The 16073-nt window shown below is 37.0% G+C and overlaps 1 protein-coding gene and 1 long non-coding RNA gene across 3 annotated transcripts in view; one reads left to right on the top strand and one right to left on the bottom strand.

Annotated features, from left to right (window-relative positions):
* LOC126752367 (uncharacterized) overlaps positions 1-16073 on the top strand; it is a 196534-nt gene that overhangs the window by 174693 nt on the left and 5768 nt on the right. The gene's annotated exons all lie outside the window — the stretch shown is intronic.
* On the bottom strand, positions 2273-11402 carry LOC126752363 (uncharacterized). Its single transcript, XM_050463107.1, has 3 exons — positions 8444-11402; positions 2599-3584; positions 2273-2400 (listed from the first exon to the last, which is right to left on the bottom strand). Exons 2-3 carry the CDS (start codon positions 3500-3502, stop codon positions 2327-2329), a joined length of 978 nt encoding a protein of 325 aa, XP_050319064.1. The 5' UTR covers positions 3503-3584; positions 8444-11402; the 3' UTR covers positions 2273-2326.

Genomic DNA, 16073 nt, shown 5'->3' with positions numbered 1-16073 from the left:
TAGAAGTCAGCAGCAAGTTCGAAAATATCGATATTAAATATACGGAGGCTAAGGACCTCCCTTGACCGGATTTTACCCTTTTTTTGGCACAAATTTCAACACAAAAACTCACAGACAATTCGACAATTTTTGGTTGGAAGATTATATACCTTAAAAGAATACTTGTGCAAAGTTCTATCCCGATATATTAATTTCGTCTCGTTTGCATACTGTAAAGTGAAAGCATCAGATGGAATTTAAACCTTCTACGGTGATAACATTCAGTCCATATTCTCCATAACATCCCTTCCATCGACAATTTTCATTTTGCTAATCAGACTTCAACAAAATCATAAATCCTACATCTCACAGATCTCGTAGTTATCTTTTATATAATTGCTAATAAAGATCAATATTTTTCCCTAAAAATTTCATTTTTTGTCTCCCTAAATATCTGAATTGTTTATAACACAAAAGTGGCTTTTGCAGTTTTCAAGGAACAACCAGGAAAATAATGGAGCATCTCTTATGCACTTGTCTCGCACTTGCAAGACAACCCTTCAAAAATTTGAGGGCCTTAAGTTATCAAACACGGGAAAAGGGGTGAATATTAAGGCCACAGAACCTGTTGAGATTCACATCAAGCGCAGGCATCCTGAAACCCTCCCCTGAACTACATAACGGCACTCCATCTGGAAACCGAAAGACCACAACCTATGCGTTCACGTATCTACCAGATTAGCATAACCTCTTTAGCAACTCGATTGCCCAGATAACCAGCCAATTTCTGCTCTACACTTTGCATATTTTCCTTAGTTTTCATACTTATGCTAATATATCGGCTAAATGAAAGCAGTTAAATATGTATGTTTATACATATCTGTATATACATATATGTTTATTTACCCACTCTTTTGATGTAAAGCTTACTTGGCCAATGTCTTAGGAAACTTACGACTCGCCATTGCGGGCATTTGCAGGGAGTCTCAAACACTGTTGATTGCATGCATGTACTGTCATACATATGTATGTATAGTATGTATATATGTATATACATATTCATATCTGCTTAATCTTTTGCATACAGATGGATTCACCAGACCGGACATCACACTAAATAGACTGTTGGCTAATTAAGGTCTCTGACTACTTCAATGTGTATCACCGGCTCATTGTCTATTCTTCTGTGCGCCGGTCGAAACCCCCTCCCCGCCATGCTAGGAATGGCATAATAATTATAATTTTCAAACACGCTATCTTTGCCAAAGTATAGTATTCCATTTTGATATTTTCAATTATTTTTGCTTCTTAGCGGCAGCAACACACGTATGTATATCCACATAGGTATGAACACACATACACCTTCGCACAGATAAATATAAATGCCCAGCAGGGAAAACTATAAGCAGTACGTTGACCAATTGTCCAAACAAAAAAGGGCGATAAACAAACTGTGCATCCGTTCAAATCCATCCGTAGTAGACACTGAGGTGTAGCCTGTGTTGTGGAAGAGCATTTTGATTTTCCAGCTGGGTATGCATACAAGTATGTATGTATGCATGTATGTATAGTATGTATGAAAAATCATTTACATAGCGCATTAAGCACATTAAGATTTAATTGCATTGTAAGCGGCTAATATTTGTGCGCCACTAAATTGTTGTAGTGCAAACGAGTTTACCCGTTATGTTGGCAGGCGTTCTTGCACTACACCATAATTTAATTGATCCCTAGGTGAATGTATAATTGCAATTTTCGTCCGTAAACCAGAATATGAAAAAGAAGAATGAAGTGCTCTCACGCCAATTGCCTTCAACAGGGACGAAAATTTCGAAATCAAAATCTAAAACCGATTCTTCTACTCACATTAAGATCTAATTTAAATTTGTTAACTTAAAACAGTGTACTCTATAAATATATATTTTCATAAGCAGATCAAAAATTAAAAAAAGTAAATAAGGGCCAGGGTTGGGTTAAACGTTGAACCATTTGAGGCCTTCGGGAATTTATTAGATTTTTGCAAAATGCAACTTGCTCTCTTCTTGTGAATAACTGCAGGTCTACATACACAATGGAGTATATATAAAAATATATATACTGTGATATTGACGCATGGCTTATGCTAAAATATATCTTCACAGCGTATTTCCACCAATCAGGGCTTATCTTAGTGTTCATTTGGTTTCGTCACTGGGAAATATTGTTCTTAGAGACCAACTCTTTCGTATATGTATGTATAAAGTACTAAGTAGATCCAACCTATTTGCCAAAAGCAATATACCCTTCGTTTTTGTTTTTTTTTTTTATTATGTAAAGGCTTATAATGAATTCGAGCTGAAGTTCGTAACTAAATATGATGCATACTGCTTCTAATTGAATCCTCGCTCGGACAGAAGGACATGCCAAAACCAAGAGATGACTCTGTAATATAATCATTTCAATTAAAGCCTTCAAGCAACCTATTAAAATAGCCAAAGTCGACATTAGCTAAAAAATATTGTATATAAGCATATACATATGCATGTATATATAACAATACATACAAGTTACTTTAAGCAAACAATTATATGTATGTATATAAAAATGAAGATAAATTTAGGTAGCAAATTGTGAACTGACCGTTAATGTTTTGCATGCCGCGCATGGATGGGCTATTTTGACTGGAAATCGCTGACGGCTGTTTCGTCGTTGCCGCCTCAACTGCTACCACTTCTGGACTTTCAGCTACCGCTGATCCGCTGACTCCGTCTCTGGCTTTGACTTCCGCTGCAACAGAGGCTGTTGTGATCGCGTTTGCTGTCGCTCCAGGCCCTTTCGGTAGAGCGTATGTTATTTCATTCAGCGTCGCTGCCAATAGAGATACGCGCGGCGGACTCTTATTCATTGATGAATCATTCGTATTACCTTCACGTTTCAACGCAGACGTAGCGGTAATTCCGATTGGCGCTTGATTGAATTGGTTCGACAGATCAGCTGGCATACCTGTTGACAGTAGAGAAAGGCGAGGTTGCTTCTGGGGCACATTACTGCTACATATTTCTTGAGCTTGATTATCGCAATGGTTGGGTTCGAAATGCCTGGTCGCATTTGAATACTGAAAACTTCTCAAATTAAAAACATCTTCTGTCGAGATATTTGGGTGTACGAACGCTGTTTGTGACGGAGCTTTCAACCCGAAAATATTGTTTAAATACTGAAGAGGTGTTGGACCACTGCCACTTGGTGCCACGGAATTGTATTGAGCGTTTATTTGTTGTGTCTCTTTTTGACAGTACAGGTCAAGGTTTTGCTGATATGAAAATGTCTCAGTGGCAGACCCTGTTCGCGACCCAACAGCCGGTAAAGACATTCTCTCATCGTCCAACAAATCATTTGTCGCTAATTTGAGTAGATACTTGCGGTTGTGCTTGTCATCAGCATTTATTCTATTCATCACGCAAATGTTATTGTAATCCAGTAACATGCCGTATGCCACTTGAGCAACAACAATACCCGATTGATAATTTGCTAGCAACAATGGCATACCGAAACTTGACTCAACGATTATTTGACATAAGTAACTCCGACCCTACCACAACCACTCCTAGTCCACATGCATCGTAAGTCTGGAAGGGTTTAAAATTGAGATTAATAGTTATAACATAGATATTATAGATATACACATATATTTCAAATGTTCTTGTGATAAATATGAAGGTATACAATCCGTGCTTTTAACGAACCCTAGCATAAATTTGGCACAATGAAATTCCTACAGGATTAGATATATTCCTTGCAAGTAGATATTCCTGCACTTATTCAAAAGTTATTTTAAGAGAGCGTCAGTACCGAATCTATCTGAAGAAAATAGGTTCTCTTCGCGTATGCCAGAACCACCAAATATACATATATCTTCGACTATAAAAGACAAATATTGTGCTCATATTCCACTAAAGCATTAATACCGAAGAATACAAGTTGAACAATGAACCCTCCACTATTCTATCGACCTAAAATTTCAATGGATCGGAAAAAGTAAGCTTGTAAAAGTGTCTCTTCATGAGCCTGCCATCTGTGAACAGAACATGTTTAAACCGCAAATTTAACGGCTTTTGCAAAGGTATTTGAAGCTGTTCTCTTTCTCAACCACAATCAAAAGCGACTCTGTGTATAGTATGTTGTCTATTAAAAGGTAAATGATCTACATAAGACCTAATCTGTTGTGTACATAATTAGTAATGATATTTGAATACCTTTAAATCTTGTTTTTCTTTACACACATACATACAATATGTACATATGTATGTATGTTTGTTAAGCTAATTTTGGGAATGCATAGTTCATCTATATTCTATTGCGGACATAATGCCATGACACCTCTAAATTTTTAAATCGTATTTCCAGCTTAGTGGCTCTAGGAGATGACAAGACCATAAACACTGATTGAAGTTAATGCCAAAGATGCCCACTCATTGCCGCACCGACAGAATAGGCAGCTAATTTTTAAGTTACCAGCAAATACTTAGGCAGTTCGTCGCCCGGACAAATGCTGACAAGAAATCATTAAGCGCACATGTACTTCCCGTATAAACATTTAAGTATATACTTATGTTACGCATATATATGTATGTATTTGTGCACCCATTTGTCAACGAACGATTTGTCATTTTAATTAGTTCGGGATTTAAGAAGGCATTGAACGTGTCCCAAAGTAAGGAAACACACTTTGAGATAACTTCAACACCTGAAACATAACTCTAAATAACGACACAACAACAAAATTATAATGATAAAACTGTAAAAACCAGAGAAGAAGCAAACAAACACACTCACTCACACACACATGTCTGGCAAAGACATCGCACCGAGCATTCTTAACGGTCGGAAAATATAGAGTCATCGTAATTATGATTGTGTACATTGAAGTTTATCGCATTTTACTGATGAACCAATAAAGAATGTTGCACAGTAGTCAAGTCAAATTAACGTTTACTTTTGACTTATTTCGGTGTCGTCAATTACTAGATACAAATTTCTTCTTTAACAGTTTTCAACGCATTGATGAACTATAAACACACATGAATGTGTGTGCGTGTTTGGGCGGAGAGTTTTTGTTTCATACTTTTGAAGTCCTCCTCAGAATTTGTTGGAGACATCGAGAGTTCCTTGTTCTAGAACCGCCATTTCGTACGGATTTGAACAAAATGCAGTTAGATCATATATGGTATGATTATCGAATGATGCCACTTCTAGATATATTACAGACTGAGTGTGTAGTTAGAATTAGACATAGAATTTGCAGCACTATCAACAGTGCTGATCCGAAAATCTGGCTTAATTACCTTAAAGGCATCAAAACAAAATTGCTTACCGAAACCTCAGTCTCTGAACTAATGGACACACCTACATTTACACATATTGTATTATATATCCATGTGTTTGATTCATATTCACATTTGTTAACACTTTTCTTACCAATATCAGTGAGCTGAGGTAATTGGGAATCATTTACTCGAACCACTTGAAACTGTACCATTGTATGTAAATATTGATAGCTGATACAATGCTCATATACAGATATACATACATATGTGTAAGTATGTATGTAAATAAAAATGATTTAAGCAGAAAGCAAACACAGTCCACTAAAAAGTGAGGCAACAGTGACGAACGACCATAACAATAATATTCATTTAGGCATACGTGATCATATTACTTTTTTTTTAATTACAACAACGTAAGTAAGCAAATAACATGATAATACCCTGGTAAAGGAATGAATATTAATACAAAATATTTTGCTGCATTCTCCTATATTGATAGCTATTTACATACAAATAAATACACACACACACACACACATACTCATACATATTACCTATTCAGAAACAGAAAGCTCATAATAAGAATATTCCAAAGCGATAAGAGGGGCAAAGATATGAACTTCAATGGAAGTCATATAAATATCGAACGGAACTGATTACATTGCCTTTTTATTTATTGAAGTTTAAACAATGGATTTACTGTGGAAAAAGTGTACTGAATATTCAAGCGCTGGCGACAGGTACTCCTTACACCTGCCGAGTATGTGCAACCCAGCCTATTCTTAGCTGTCGCAACTTAGCCCTGTGAAGCGGCAAAGTGACTGGGTCTTGCTATTCAGTGTAAATGGGCTTTCTTTAATCCTGACTTATGTCATATTAGAATATAGTCATTCCATTCTCAAGTTCAAGCAAAACAAATATTATACCCTGATACGAGTACACTAATGCTCTATTCCCGCTAATTTTATAAGTTTTATTGAATATCAGAATCGATAATTTCAACAAATACCTCTACAGATACCTTTACCATACATACATACACTTAGTAAGTGAGTATGAAGGAAACAATTTCCAAGTATCTTGCAAATTGATAACGAAATCTGTAAATAAAGAATTAAAACTGTATTCCACCTTTGCTTATATGTGTATATATGTACATATGTACATGTATATATGTACATATGTACATGTGTGTATATGGGTTTTCGTATGAGTATTGCGAAAATATACCAACATACCAACATACCAACATACATGCATATGCATGACGAATTACGCTGACGAATACTATGTAAATTTATTCATAAAATTCTGAAGTCTTATCTATCAAATACCCATTCTTATCGAAGAGTTTCTTTGCTGAAGGAACCTGTTGTTTTCAAACAGGTAAATACCGTAGTACTTATACTTAAATACAAGCAATCATATTCGTTTATTCAACATACATTCACGCGCTAATTGATTGCGAGCTATAATGGCAATAAATTATCATTTGAGAATAAAAAGATGTTCTTCGTAAGCTTAGTAGCAGAAAAGTATATTTATTTGTGAGTACTTTCGACTCTACTATGATACACACACTGGCGCATATTTGCATACTAATTTCAGAGTTGGAAAACGAAAAATAACCTAACTAGCAGTGCCTAGGATCGGCTTTCGCCAAAGACGTCAGCGTCTTGCCGGTGACGATTTTAAGCAGAATGCTTAAAAAATAAAGCTTGGGTTTATTGCAAAAGATTCCAACTTATAAACACCTATGTACCTAACATCACAATGCTTCCGCAACCGCCCTACAGTCCAGATGGGCCCCCCGGACTTATTTTTGTTTCCTTGCCTGAAAAGGCCGATGAAAGGCAAGCACTTTGAAACCAAAGAGGGGATCCAAGCAGCATACACCTCGGCTCTCAAGGCTATTACGGAGAAGCGCTGCATCGACGCAGAAGGAGTCTATTTTGAAGGTTTTTAAAGAATGGTAACGATTGGTCCAATATTTTTTTTTTAAATCGACTCAGTCCTATTACTTTCCGGACAAGCCCTGTGCATATTTTTTCGACATCAGTGATGGATGTGCAGGCAAAAGCTTTTTTTGTTAGCATTACTCTCATTTAAGGCAAGCACATAAGATGTGTGCCTAACTTTTAGCCTTATTTGCCGTTTTGGGCTGTATTTACTTAGAACTTAGGACTTATTTATACTATATATACGAAAAAACTTTTTCGACTAACCAATATAACAATATATGAAATCGATATACCGTTATAATGTCAAAACTGCATTATTTGTTCCCAGCTTTCGAATTCCGCATAGGTACACCTTGAGATAGTGATGAACTTGTCTACACATTCAATCTGTGTGAGTGCAAGTGTCGAAGGCCTTAATGACACTGTTACAGGTTCAAAGTCTGTAAACGGAGCTTTGCTTCGGACTGCAACGCACTTTCATACAAAAAACTCAAAGATAAATACTTACAAAAATAATATAACTAAAGTGCCAACACTTGAGAGCAAATAAGAACCAAATAAACAATTAAAGTGATAAGGGCGCAAGACATGCCGGGGCTGTACCCGCGAAACGGTGAAATGCTCCTCGGTATGGTGATTGTACACATAAAACGTGCGTTGATGGCATTACAGGTAATACATATTGACATATGTGCGGATGTATGTATGAATGTATATGCATTTTACATGTGCATGAGTACATACTTACATACATACATAAGTGCAAGTGAGTAATTATTTATTATGCATCCCGTCTATGTATTGATGATTTATTGGTATGTACATATGTACATATGTACATGTATAGGTAAGTTGCCAATGCATATGTACATATTTATATTCAAAAGTACACACACACACACGCACACACGTGTAGTGCATGCACGCAAGTGTTTTGTTAATAAATGATAATAAAATATTTTTATCGACGTGAAGGAAATAAGCGACATATTGAAATTGATATCGAACATGCGTTTGTTTATCCGAGAAATACATGTGTCTATACCTTGATCGTGTCAAATATAAACAACACAGGTTGAATGCTTATCTTTTATTTAAACTACATTTTTGAAGCGCATTTCTTGCCAGTTAAACAATAATTTACATAAACATGTCTTTGTATATGTGACACATACATATGTATGTATGATGTTGCCTTACCTCGCAAATCAGAACGCAACCATATCGTTCAATAACTCATATCGCCTATACATACATACACACTTGCATATCTATGAGCGTCTAAAGTTTCTGCTAGGACAGTGTGACTGGTGAGGCTATTAGTGAACTCATTAAAAATGGTTGACATTCCAACAATTACCAATGTTTGCGTCATCTATACCTGAGACAGCCACCTTAACTTATAATAAAGAGTTGCTCCAAGAAACTCAAATACCCCAATTTTCGGTTGCTAATATATGTACAGTATAACTCTAGCAGTGTTCCGAAGTAGGAGAGATTTAAACGAGTTGCACGTGTTGATGTAATATAATAAATTAGACACACACCTTTTTATTTTTTATTTTTGCATTAATCGGGAAACTTAAGGCCATTAAAACCAGTCAAGTTTATATTCAATATTATTTAATTGATATCGACATTTATGAAGGCATAACTTTAACGCAGTTTTCCCGAACAGCAGCTTCGCAATTCGTCAAACGCGCCTCCCGAAATTCGGATCACTTATTCAAACACTCTTTGCCGGAGCCTCTGAGAAATGCCGTCGTGGATTGCTGATCGCAAGCCGATGGTTTTCAACAATGTAACGCGCGGTAACTTCACTTTAGAAGTGCAAAGGGCACACTGAATGCGAAAAAATCACAATAATTAATAACGATTGCCAACCAAGAAGCACAATGCAAGATATCCGAGTGACATTGTAATCTCTCCAGTTTTTGCTAACTTTTGAACACGGTAGTACCGCTACATATACCATATCAACAAAGTTGTTTGCACAAACGCGATATTCCCGTGCACCGATCAAACAAACGCACCGGCAGACAATCGGACAATGAAGTGAACACTCCGACCGCCTTCCAATTGCGTTCGAATCGAAGCTTCACTGCACATCGCTGCTGGAAAATGTCCAATTGTGTCGAGGATACGTTCGAGTACTCGCCGCTTTGTTGGCTTGCCGATCTTCTCCACTATCATTAGGAAAATACCAACTCAAACAATGGCAAATACGAGTACAAGTACATATACATATGATATTCGAAAATAAGTATATACATAGGTATTAAGTCTAATACTACACTATAATGAAAGAAAAGCTTACGCTTCAAAAAATTGTCTCTAAACAGAAGGCGGCTAAAAGGTCTGGGAGAATTATCGACTGCTGCAACAACACAGGTGTATATGTGAACGTATTTGTAAACAGAATACGAGTATAAATAAGTATATATACAATAGGTTCCACAACGCCAATAATTTGCGAGATAGCACCTACCGACTCAGAGATGTTTACAGTACGCTCTGAGATATCTTTGGTTACTCACAGCAACGCCAACTCTTTACTGTTCGCTTAACTCTTTAGTAATTTTGCATTCGCCAGCCAATTGTGCTTTCGTTAAAGCCGTTATTTGTGTTTAGCGTAGACTTAACTTCTTCAAGCTCTTTCTGCTCTTCAAATGTTGTTATTGGTAAGGTTATTCAGCCCTACGAAAATTTTATATCGCTACGCCCCAGTTTTTAATCCACTTAATCTTCTTTTGTTAATGTGTTAGCACTCCAGTGGGTGGAGACTGTAGACGTTCTCAGCTACTGAGATGACTTCTCGGAAAAAAGTCGATCAAGCACAAATCATGTCTTCTTATCATCATCCAATTGGGGTTTGAGTGGCTGAGCTGGTCTCACGCTCTTTTATGGTTGTTTGCCTGTATTTGCTCGTTTTCTTAATTTCTCTGTTGAGCTAAAATTAGTAAAAGAGTAAATTAATGCGATCACCAATAGAGGCTTAAAATTTAGCTCACACTTCTGTTTATAAAGGCAATGCATTGCCTCTCGTATTGGAACTATACCATGATTAAATTAAAGTATACATACATATGTAGATCTGAAACAAAATATAATAATTGATGCAGGAGATTTTTCGTGTGGTGTGTTTCAAAATAATATAATTCGTGTTTGCGCCGAATGGTATGCTTTCAATTGAAGATTATGTTGGTGTGTTGATCGTGGAAGTATTTGTAGTTGTGCTCGCCTACCTACATACATACATACATATGTATGTATATACAGGAATCTCATTAACTAAGCAAGACATAAAAAGGAGTTTGGCGGCACACCTTTATCACAAAATAAGGAGATATGTATACATACCATATAAATATAATCTAGTACTACAGAATGCACATGGACAAAATACTCAAAAGGCTAAAGGCAATCGGGGTAAACGGGTGGCTTCAATTTTTTTGTTTCGGTTGCTGTAAACGTTGAAGTTATCAGTGTACATAAGTTGGTATAAATATGTGTATGTATGTTCGTACAAATACATATGTTATGTATAATTGTTTTCTTTTCTTAATATACAAAAATATAAGCAATACTGACTGCGAGCATAACAATGGCTAAAGCCCTGTCAACACGCGCATTCTACCTTGGTCAAAATACTTCCAAGCCAAGCTCGTTTCGCGTTCCCCTCTGCAGGCATCTGCATACACGAGCTTCCAAACTGTCTGCTTGAGCAATCCGATGCCTACGCTCTGCCTCTATGCCATTCGGGATAACACATTTCGGTAGCCTCAATGTGACTTTATTTGAATGCATCGATTATTTAAATTCTTTGTAGGCTGGAGGAATGCAAGAAAATGCCATTCATAGCCGCAGCTTTTGGTGATCGCAGGGAGATCTCGGGCGCCGCAAAAACCCATTGGCGATGAATTGGCAAATGATTCAGCAATTCAATGCTTTCTGCGTTTTGCATTGATGTTACGTGCATGCGCACCTTTTCACACACACATATGAATATTGATGCACAAAGTGACCAGATTTTGCCCCTTTTTGTAGCTTTTCTTCAAAGCCTGAGTATTTTGCCTTATAAAATTAATGATTTTATAAAAAAAAACGCTAATCAAATTATTCTACTGATACCATCAAAATTTATTAGAGTGCCGCCGAGAGTTTTGGACTCGTGGTCAGCTACTAAATTGTGAAAAAAAGTCCTGATTTTATTCAAATTGGATTGTTTGAATTCGAATTCGCATTTGTTTTTGTGAACTAATTTCGAAACGCATTTATGTGTTTGTGGGAGTATTCATTGGGTAGTCGAAAAAGTATTTTCGCATTTCCTATGTCATTATCATGAATGCACACAGCTGCTCGTGAAACTGTCTCTTATTAAATGGTTACACACAATTTGCTAAAAAGTCAACCTGAAGAAGTTGCAAAGGCCTTATTTAGAGTTCGCACGCATATACTAGAATGTATGTATGTACATACAACTATGTATGTGGACAAGTTAGCTTGCAATGTGCGTAGTGTACGGGTATGTTGATTAGCTTTAAGTTATGGTGATACAAGTAGAAATAATTACAATTATTGTGATGGCACCGATAATGATGCTTACGACAGTTAGACCTCGCTGAGTTTACATGCATATGCTGGTTTTTAAGCATATCTACACATATATGTATGTATATATGAATACTATGTGCGTACAAAATCTAAACAATTTATCTTTGCAATGGATCTAATTACAAAGACAACATTACCAAATGCTCTCACCGCTTTACAAAGTTTCATAACACAGGCACTCAATAAGGAGTTACATATGTATGGGCGAGTATATTCTCTATAATGATTAATCAATTTGCACATAGTACATACTTATGTATGAGTGTGTTTTAGGTGGCTTCGCATTTGTGACCTCTATACAAAGTAGTGTTCGGGAGTGGGAAAGGTTTCTTATAGCTCTCTTCGGTGTTATCGAGAACCGCAGGCGTTTTAGATTAATCCTTCATATCCGTCTGATGTCACTTTATACCACGCAAAATAACTGACGGTGCTTACAATATACATACATATCCTCACTTTGGTATGATACTAACTAACCATTATTCAAAGGATATTTATTAATTCCGAATTCTTACAGTTCATCTGTTGAACATTCACCTTTTCTTGCTTCTTTTCCACACCGGAGAATTCCAGGGCACATATTCCTTGAACGAAGCAAAGAAATATATTATATAATTATCAAATGTAGTAAATGCAGATTTATGAAGATCTTGTCTCTTTATACCAGCCTCATTATTTGGTTGGGAATGAATTTTCGTTTTCGCAGTTTTCTATTCATTATTTCACAAGCCTCTATAAAAGTCATACCACCGTAGGTGTAGTGGTTTAATTCCGTTATCCCTATTACACCACTTCTCAGATCCTTTGTAAAAGTATATGTATATCTTATATTTATATACTAATTTCTTCATTAATTTCAAATCTTCAGTATATTTCTAATATGGCAAACGTTGTAGTTTGTGTTGCAAGTCCAACGGCACAACCTTGCAACGAGAAACTCAGTGCAGTAATGAAGTACGTAGTGTACTTCCCTGCTCCAGTCAAATAGGAAACAACCCTTTGCTGCCATTATTTTAATCTCTTCCAACCCTTTTTATATCACAACAACATTCAAGCTCTCTTTAGAACATTTTCAATGGCGAACATTTTTCCATTTTTCCAGAAATCAAGTACTTCCATCGGCAACATTTCTCGTTAGATGTAGCTGCTGTTGTTGCCTAAAATAATCTAATACTCCAAAAAGAGTTCTATACTTTATTAAAAATGTTACCTAAAGGGCACAGCTAGTGCCTCAAAAAAAGTCGATTTTTGGGAATTTTCAGGGTTTATTTATACATCTTTGAAGAATCCACAGTTAAATATTTGCAAAACAAAATTATATTTTGATTTATACAAGATCTTTTTATCCTTCCTTTGAATGGTCTCTACGTCTTCATAACGCTTTCTTTTCTTGAGCAAATCCATTTTTCCGAAAGGAAGAAGTCGCACGGTGCCATATCAGGTGAATACGGGGAGTGGTTAATGGTTAAAACGTGATTTGTGCGGAACAAATTGTGCACACACCTTTCGTAAGCCCAAATGTTCGGTCAAAATGCGATAAGTCGATGTTTTGAAGATGTACAATTCACGCACAGTTTCGATGGAATTTCCGGTGATCACGGATTTTGATTGGCCTACATGTCATTTATGTCCTTACGATCACTTTGAAAACCTTGAAACCACTCGTGTACTCCGCTATGGGATAGGCAATCATCGCCATAAACTTGTTGCATCAATTGAAACGTTTTGGTAAAAGATTTACCAATTTTGAAACAAAATTTAATCTTGGCACTTTGTTCGAAGCTCATTTTCGCACCGATAACACAAACATACTGACACTTAAATAACTTCACTTCCAATCTATGAAATGTCATGAAATTCTCACTGGACAATCGATTAAGTTAGCAGACTCTAACGCACCTGTCGATTTATAGATGGCGCCACCAGGGGGCGCTAGATTCCTAAAGTCCTGTTTACTTTGGAAAGCACATTGTATGTTGAAACCTATCGTTGAAAAAGTCGATGAAATTATGGAACAGATTGACCAGGACCGTCACATAAGCAGCCATGATATCGCTAAGGAGCTTAACATTCATCATCAATCGGTTTCGAGCCATTTAAAAGAGGCTGGCTATAAAAAGAAGCTTGATGTTTGGGTACCACATGTATTGTCTGTGAAAATTTTATTCACCAAAATAACATTTGCGATTCTTTGATGAATAATGTCTCTAGCGGAAAAATTGCAAAAAGTGGTCGACCAAAATGGTACATACATATGTATTTGGTTCATAAAGTTCACGTGTTCCAGGGTATGCCTGATAATGCAAAGCCTTGCATCCGCGATTATCAATTATTCAGCAAAACTTTGTCAATGCATATGCGCAAAGCCGTATAAATTTCATAGCGCGCATCAACCCGGAATCATTCTTCTGCTGAATTAAAAAGCAAAAACGCTCGCGATATGAATAAGGAGCTTGCACTGCAACAGGATGACGCCAAATGCCTAAGCATTTTCTGCGCTTGTTGCACAAACTCCTCGCCTCTTACTGTACGCAATGTCGCCTAGTGCCTAGGCACTCATTTGTAAGAGTGTGCGCATTCAGATGCATTTATATAATATTAAATTTTGCGCTGCCCGAGTGCCGTTGCAGCGGTAAGTTTGTCACGGCGTCTCAACTGTGATCTCGTGTAAATGGCGGTAATTTATGAGACGCCTTATTAACATCACTCCACTCAGTGGGCAACTAACCTGCAGCTTGCCAAGATGCGATTGTGGGCTTCTTGGAAATCATTCCGAAGCAATGCATGTTCGCTGCTTTTATAAGCGAGCAAATATGCTCGCATCATCTTGTTAGCAGTTTTTGCATGACACACACATGCATACACGCATACACGCACACTAATGCCAATAAACGCGTCTATGCGCATTTCATCAATGTACATACATATATACGTTTGTGTTTGTGTGCGTGTATAAATGTGTGATTAAATGCATTGAACATCTTATGCTATGTTCGAAGACTCGAAGACGATTCTCATGTTTAATTTGTAAATTATTGCTAATTTTTTCACAGTGTGTCTACTCGGTCAGCCGATGGAAGAATTCTCACGCACAGCCACATAGTTCGCGAGCATTTAACTATGATCTTCAAGGAATTTAAGTCGCTTCCTGCATTGGCACTAGCAATCAACTGATCGATTGTTTCGTTTATATTTATATAGCACATACACACGCGCATGCGTGGAGTATGCTGCAAATGTACAAGTATTGGCAAGAGTCAATAGTATGTGCTTTATAGCTTCGCGTTCATCTATCTGTACAGTAGATCCTGTGCTCCAATTTCTTTCATAATGCGTCCGCACAACAGGAAAGCTCATTTACCCACTGCTCATATTATATAGTACCTGCATCGATATGATTTGTTATGTAACGAATGCTTCCATTATTTGTTGTTCTTACTAGTTTGGCTGACAGCTACTTCGGGTACGCTCTATCACTCCCTCTGACAGTGTTCGAACAAAGTTTTTGAGTAACATCCACAAAATTCCCACTTTCCAATAATTTCTAATATCGTAAAATATCGTACAGAGCAAATGTGTGGCATATGAGTATCTTCTATGTATGTACTTATGTATTTATATTCTCTTGTGATTTAACTTTGATTTGAGAGTATGCAAATGGCAGACAAACGATCATTCAATGCAAATTAATTGAAAATTTCATGATCATGCAGCACACATATGCACATATTCATGCAAACATGCACATACATGGAAACATATTGTAGCTTGGCGAGTGCAACTTGTTGACTTTAGCGTGACGTGCGACAAAGCGAACAATCACCTGAAATTTGCATAAGAATTCGCAACGGCATTCTTTGTACAATTCGAAATGAGCAGTGGCATTCAGCAGTGAGGCGAACAAGTGCCTCATGTGCATAGGCACACACACATACATATTCATGCCAAGCGCACAGCGGCATACAGTGAGCCATTTATGCATGCAATGCAATTATCGATGGCAGTTTTTAAAAAATTCCGAATTATAACTCAAATGCATTCAATTTGAATTGCATTTTAACTCGGTGTGGAGAGTGACGACGGCGGCAACAACAAGGCTTCGTTATTATTTTCAAGTACGCTCCAACACATGGATATGCATGTACATATGCATGTATAGCAGCAATGACCATAATTGCTCATCCCCAAACAAAACTGTTGATCATGATGCTCCATT

The sequence above is a fragment of the Bactrocera neohumeralis genome, chromosome 3, assembly GCF_024586455.1.
Source record: "Bactrocera neohumeralis isolate Rockhampton chromosome 3, APGP_CSIRO_Bneo_wtdbg2-racon-allhic-juicebox.fasta_v2, whole genome shotgun sequence".
Lineage (NCBI taxonomy): Eukaryota > Metazoa > Arthropoda > Insecta > Diptera > Tephritidae > Bactrocera > Bactrocera neohumeralis.
This window is presented reverse-complemented; position numbering and strand designations above follow the sequence as displayed.

Coding starts and splice junctions, on each gene's coding strand:
- LOC126752363 (XM_050463107.1), bottom strand. CDS start 3,502: ATGCCATTGTTGCTAGCAAATTATCAATCGGGTATTGTTGTTGCTCAA. Junction 2,401..2,598: donor CGGCATGCAAAACATTAACG/GTCAGTTCACAA, acceptor ATTATATTACAG/AGTCATCTCTTGGTTTTGGC.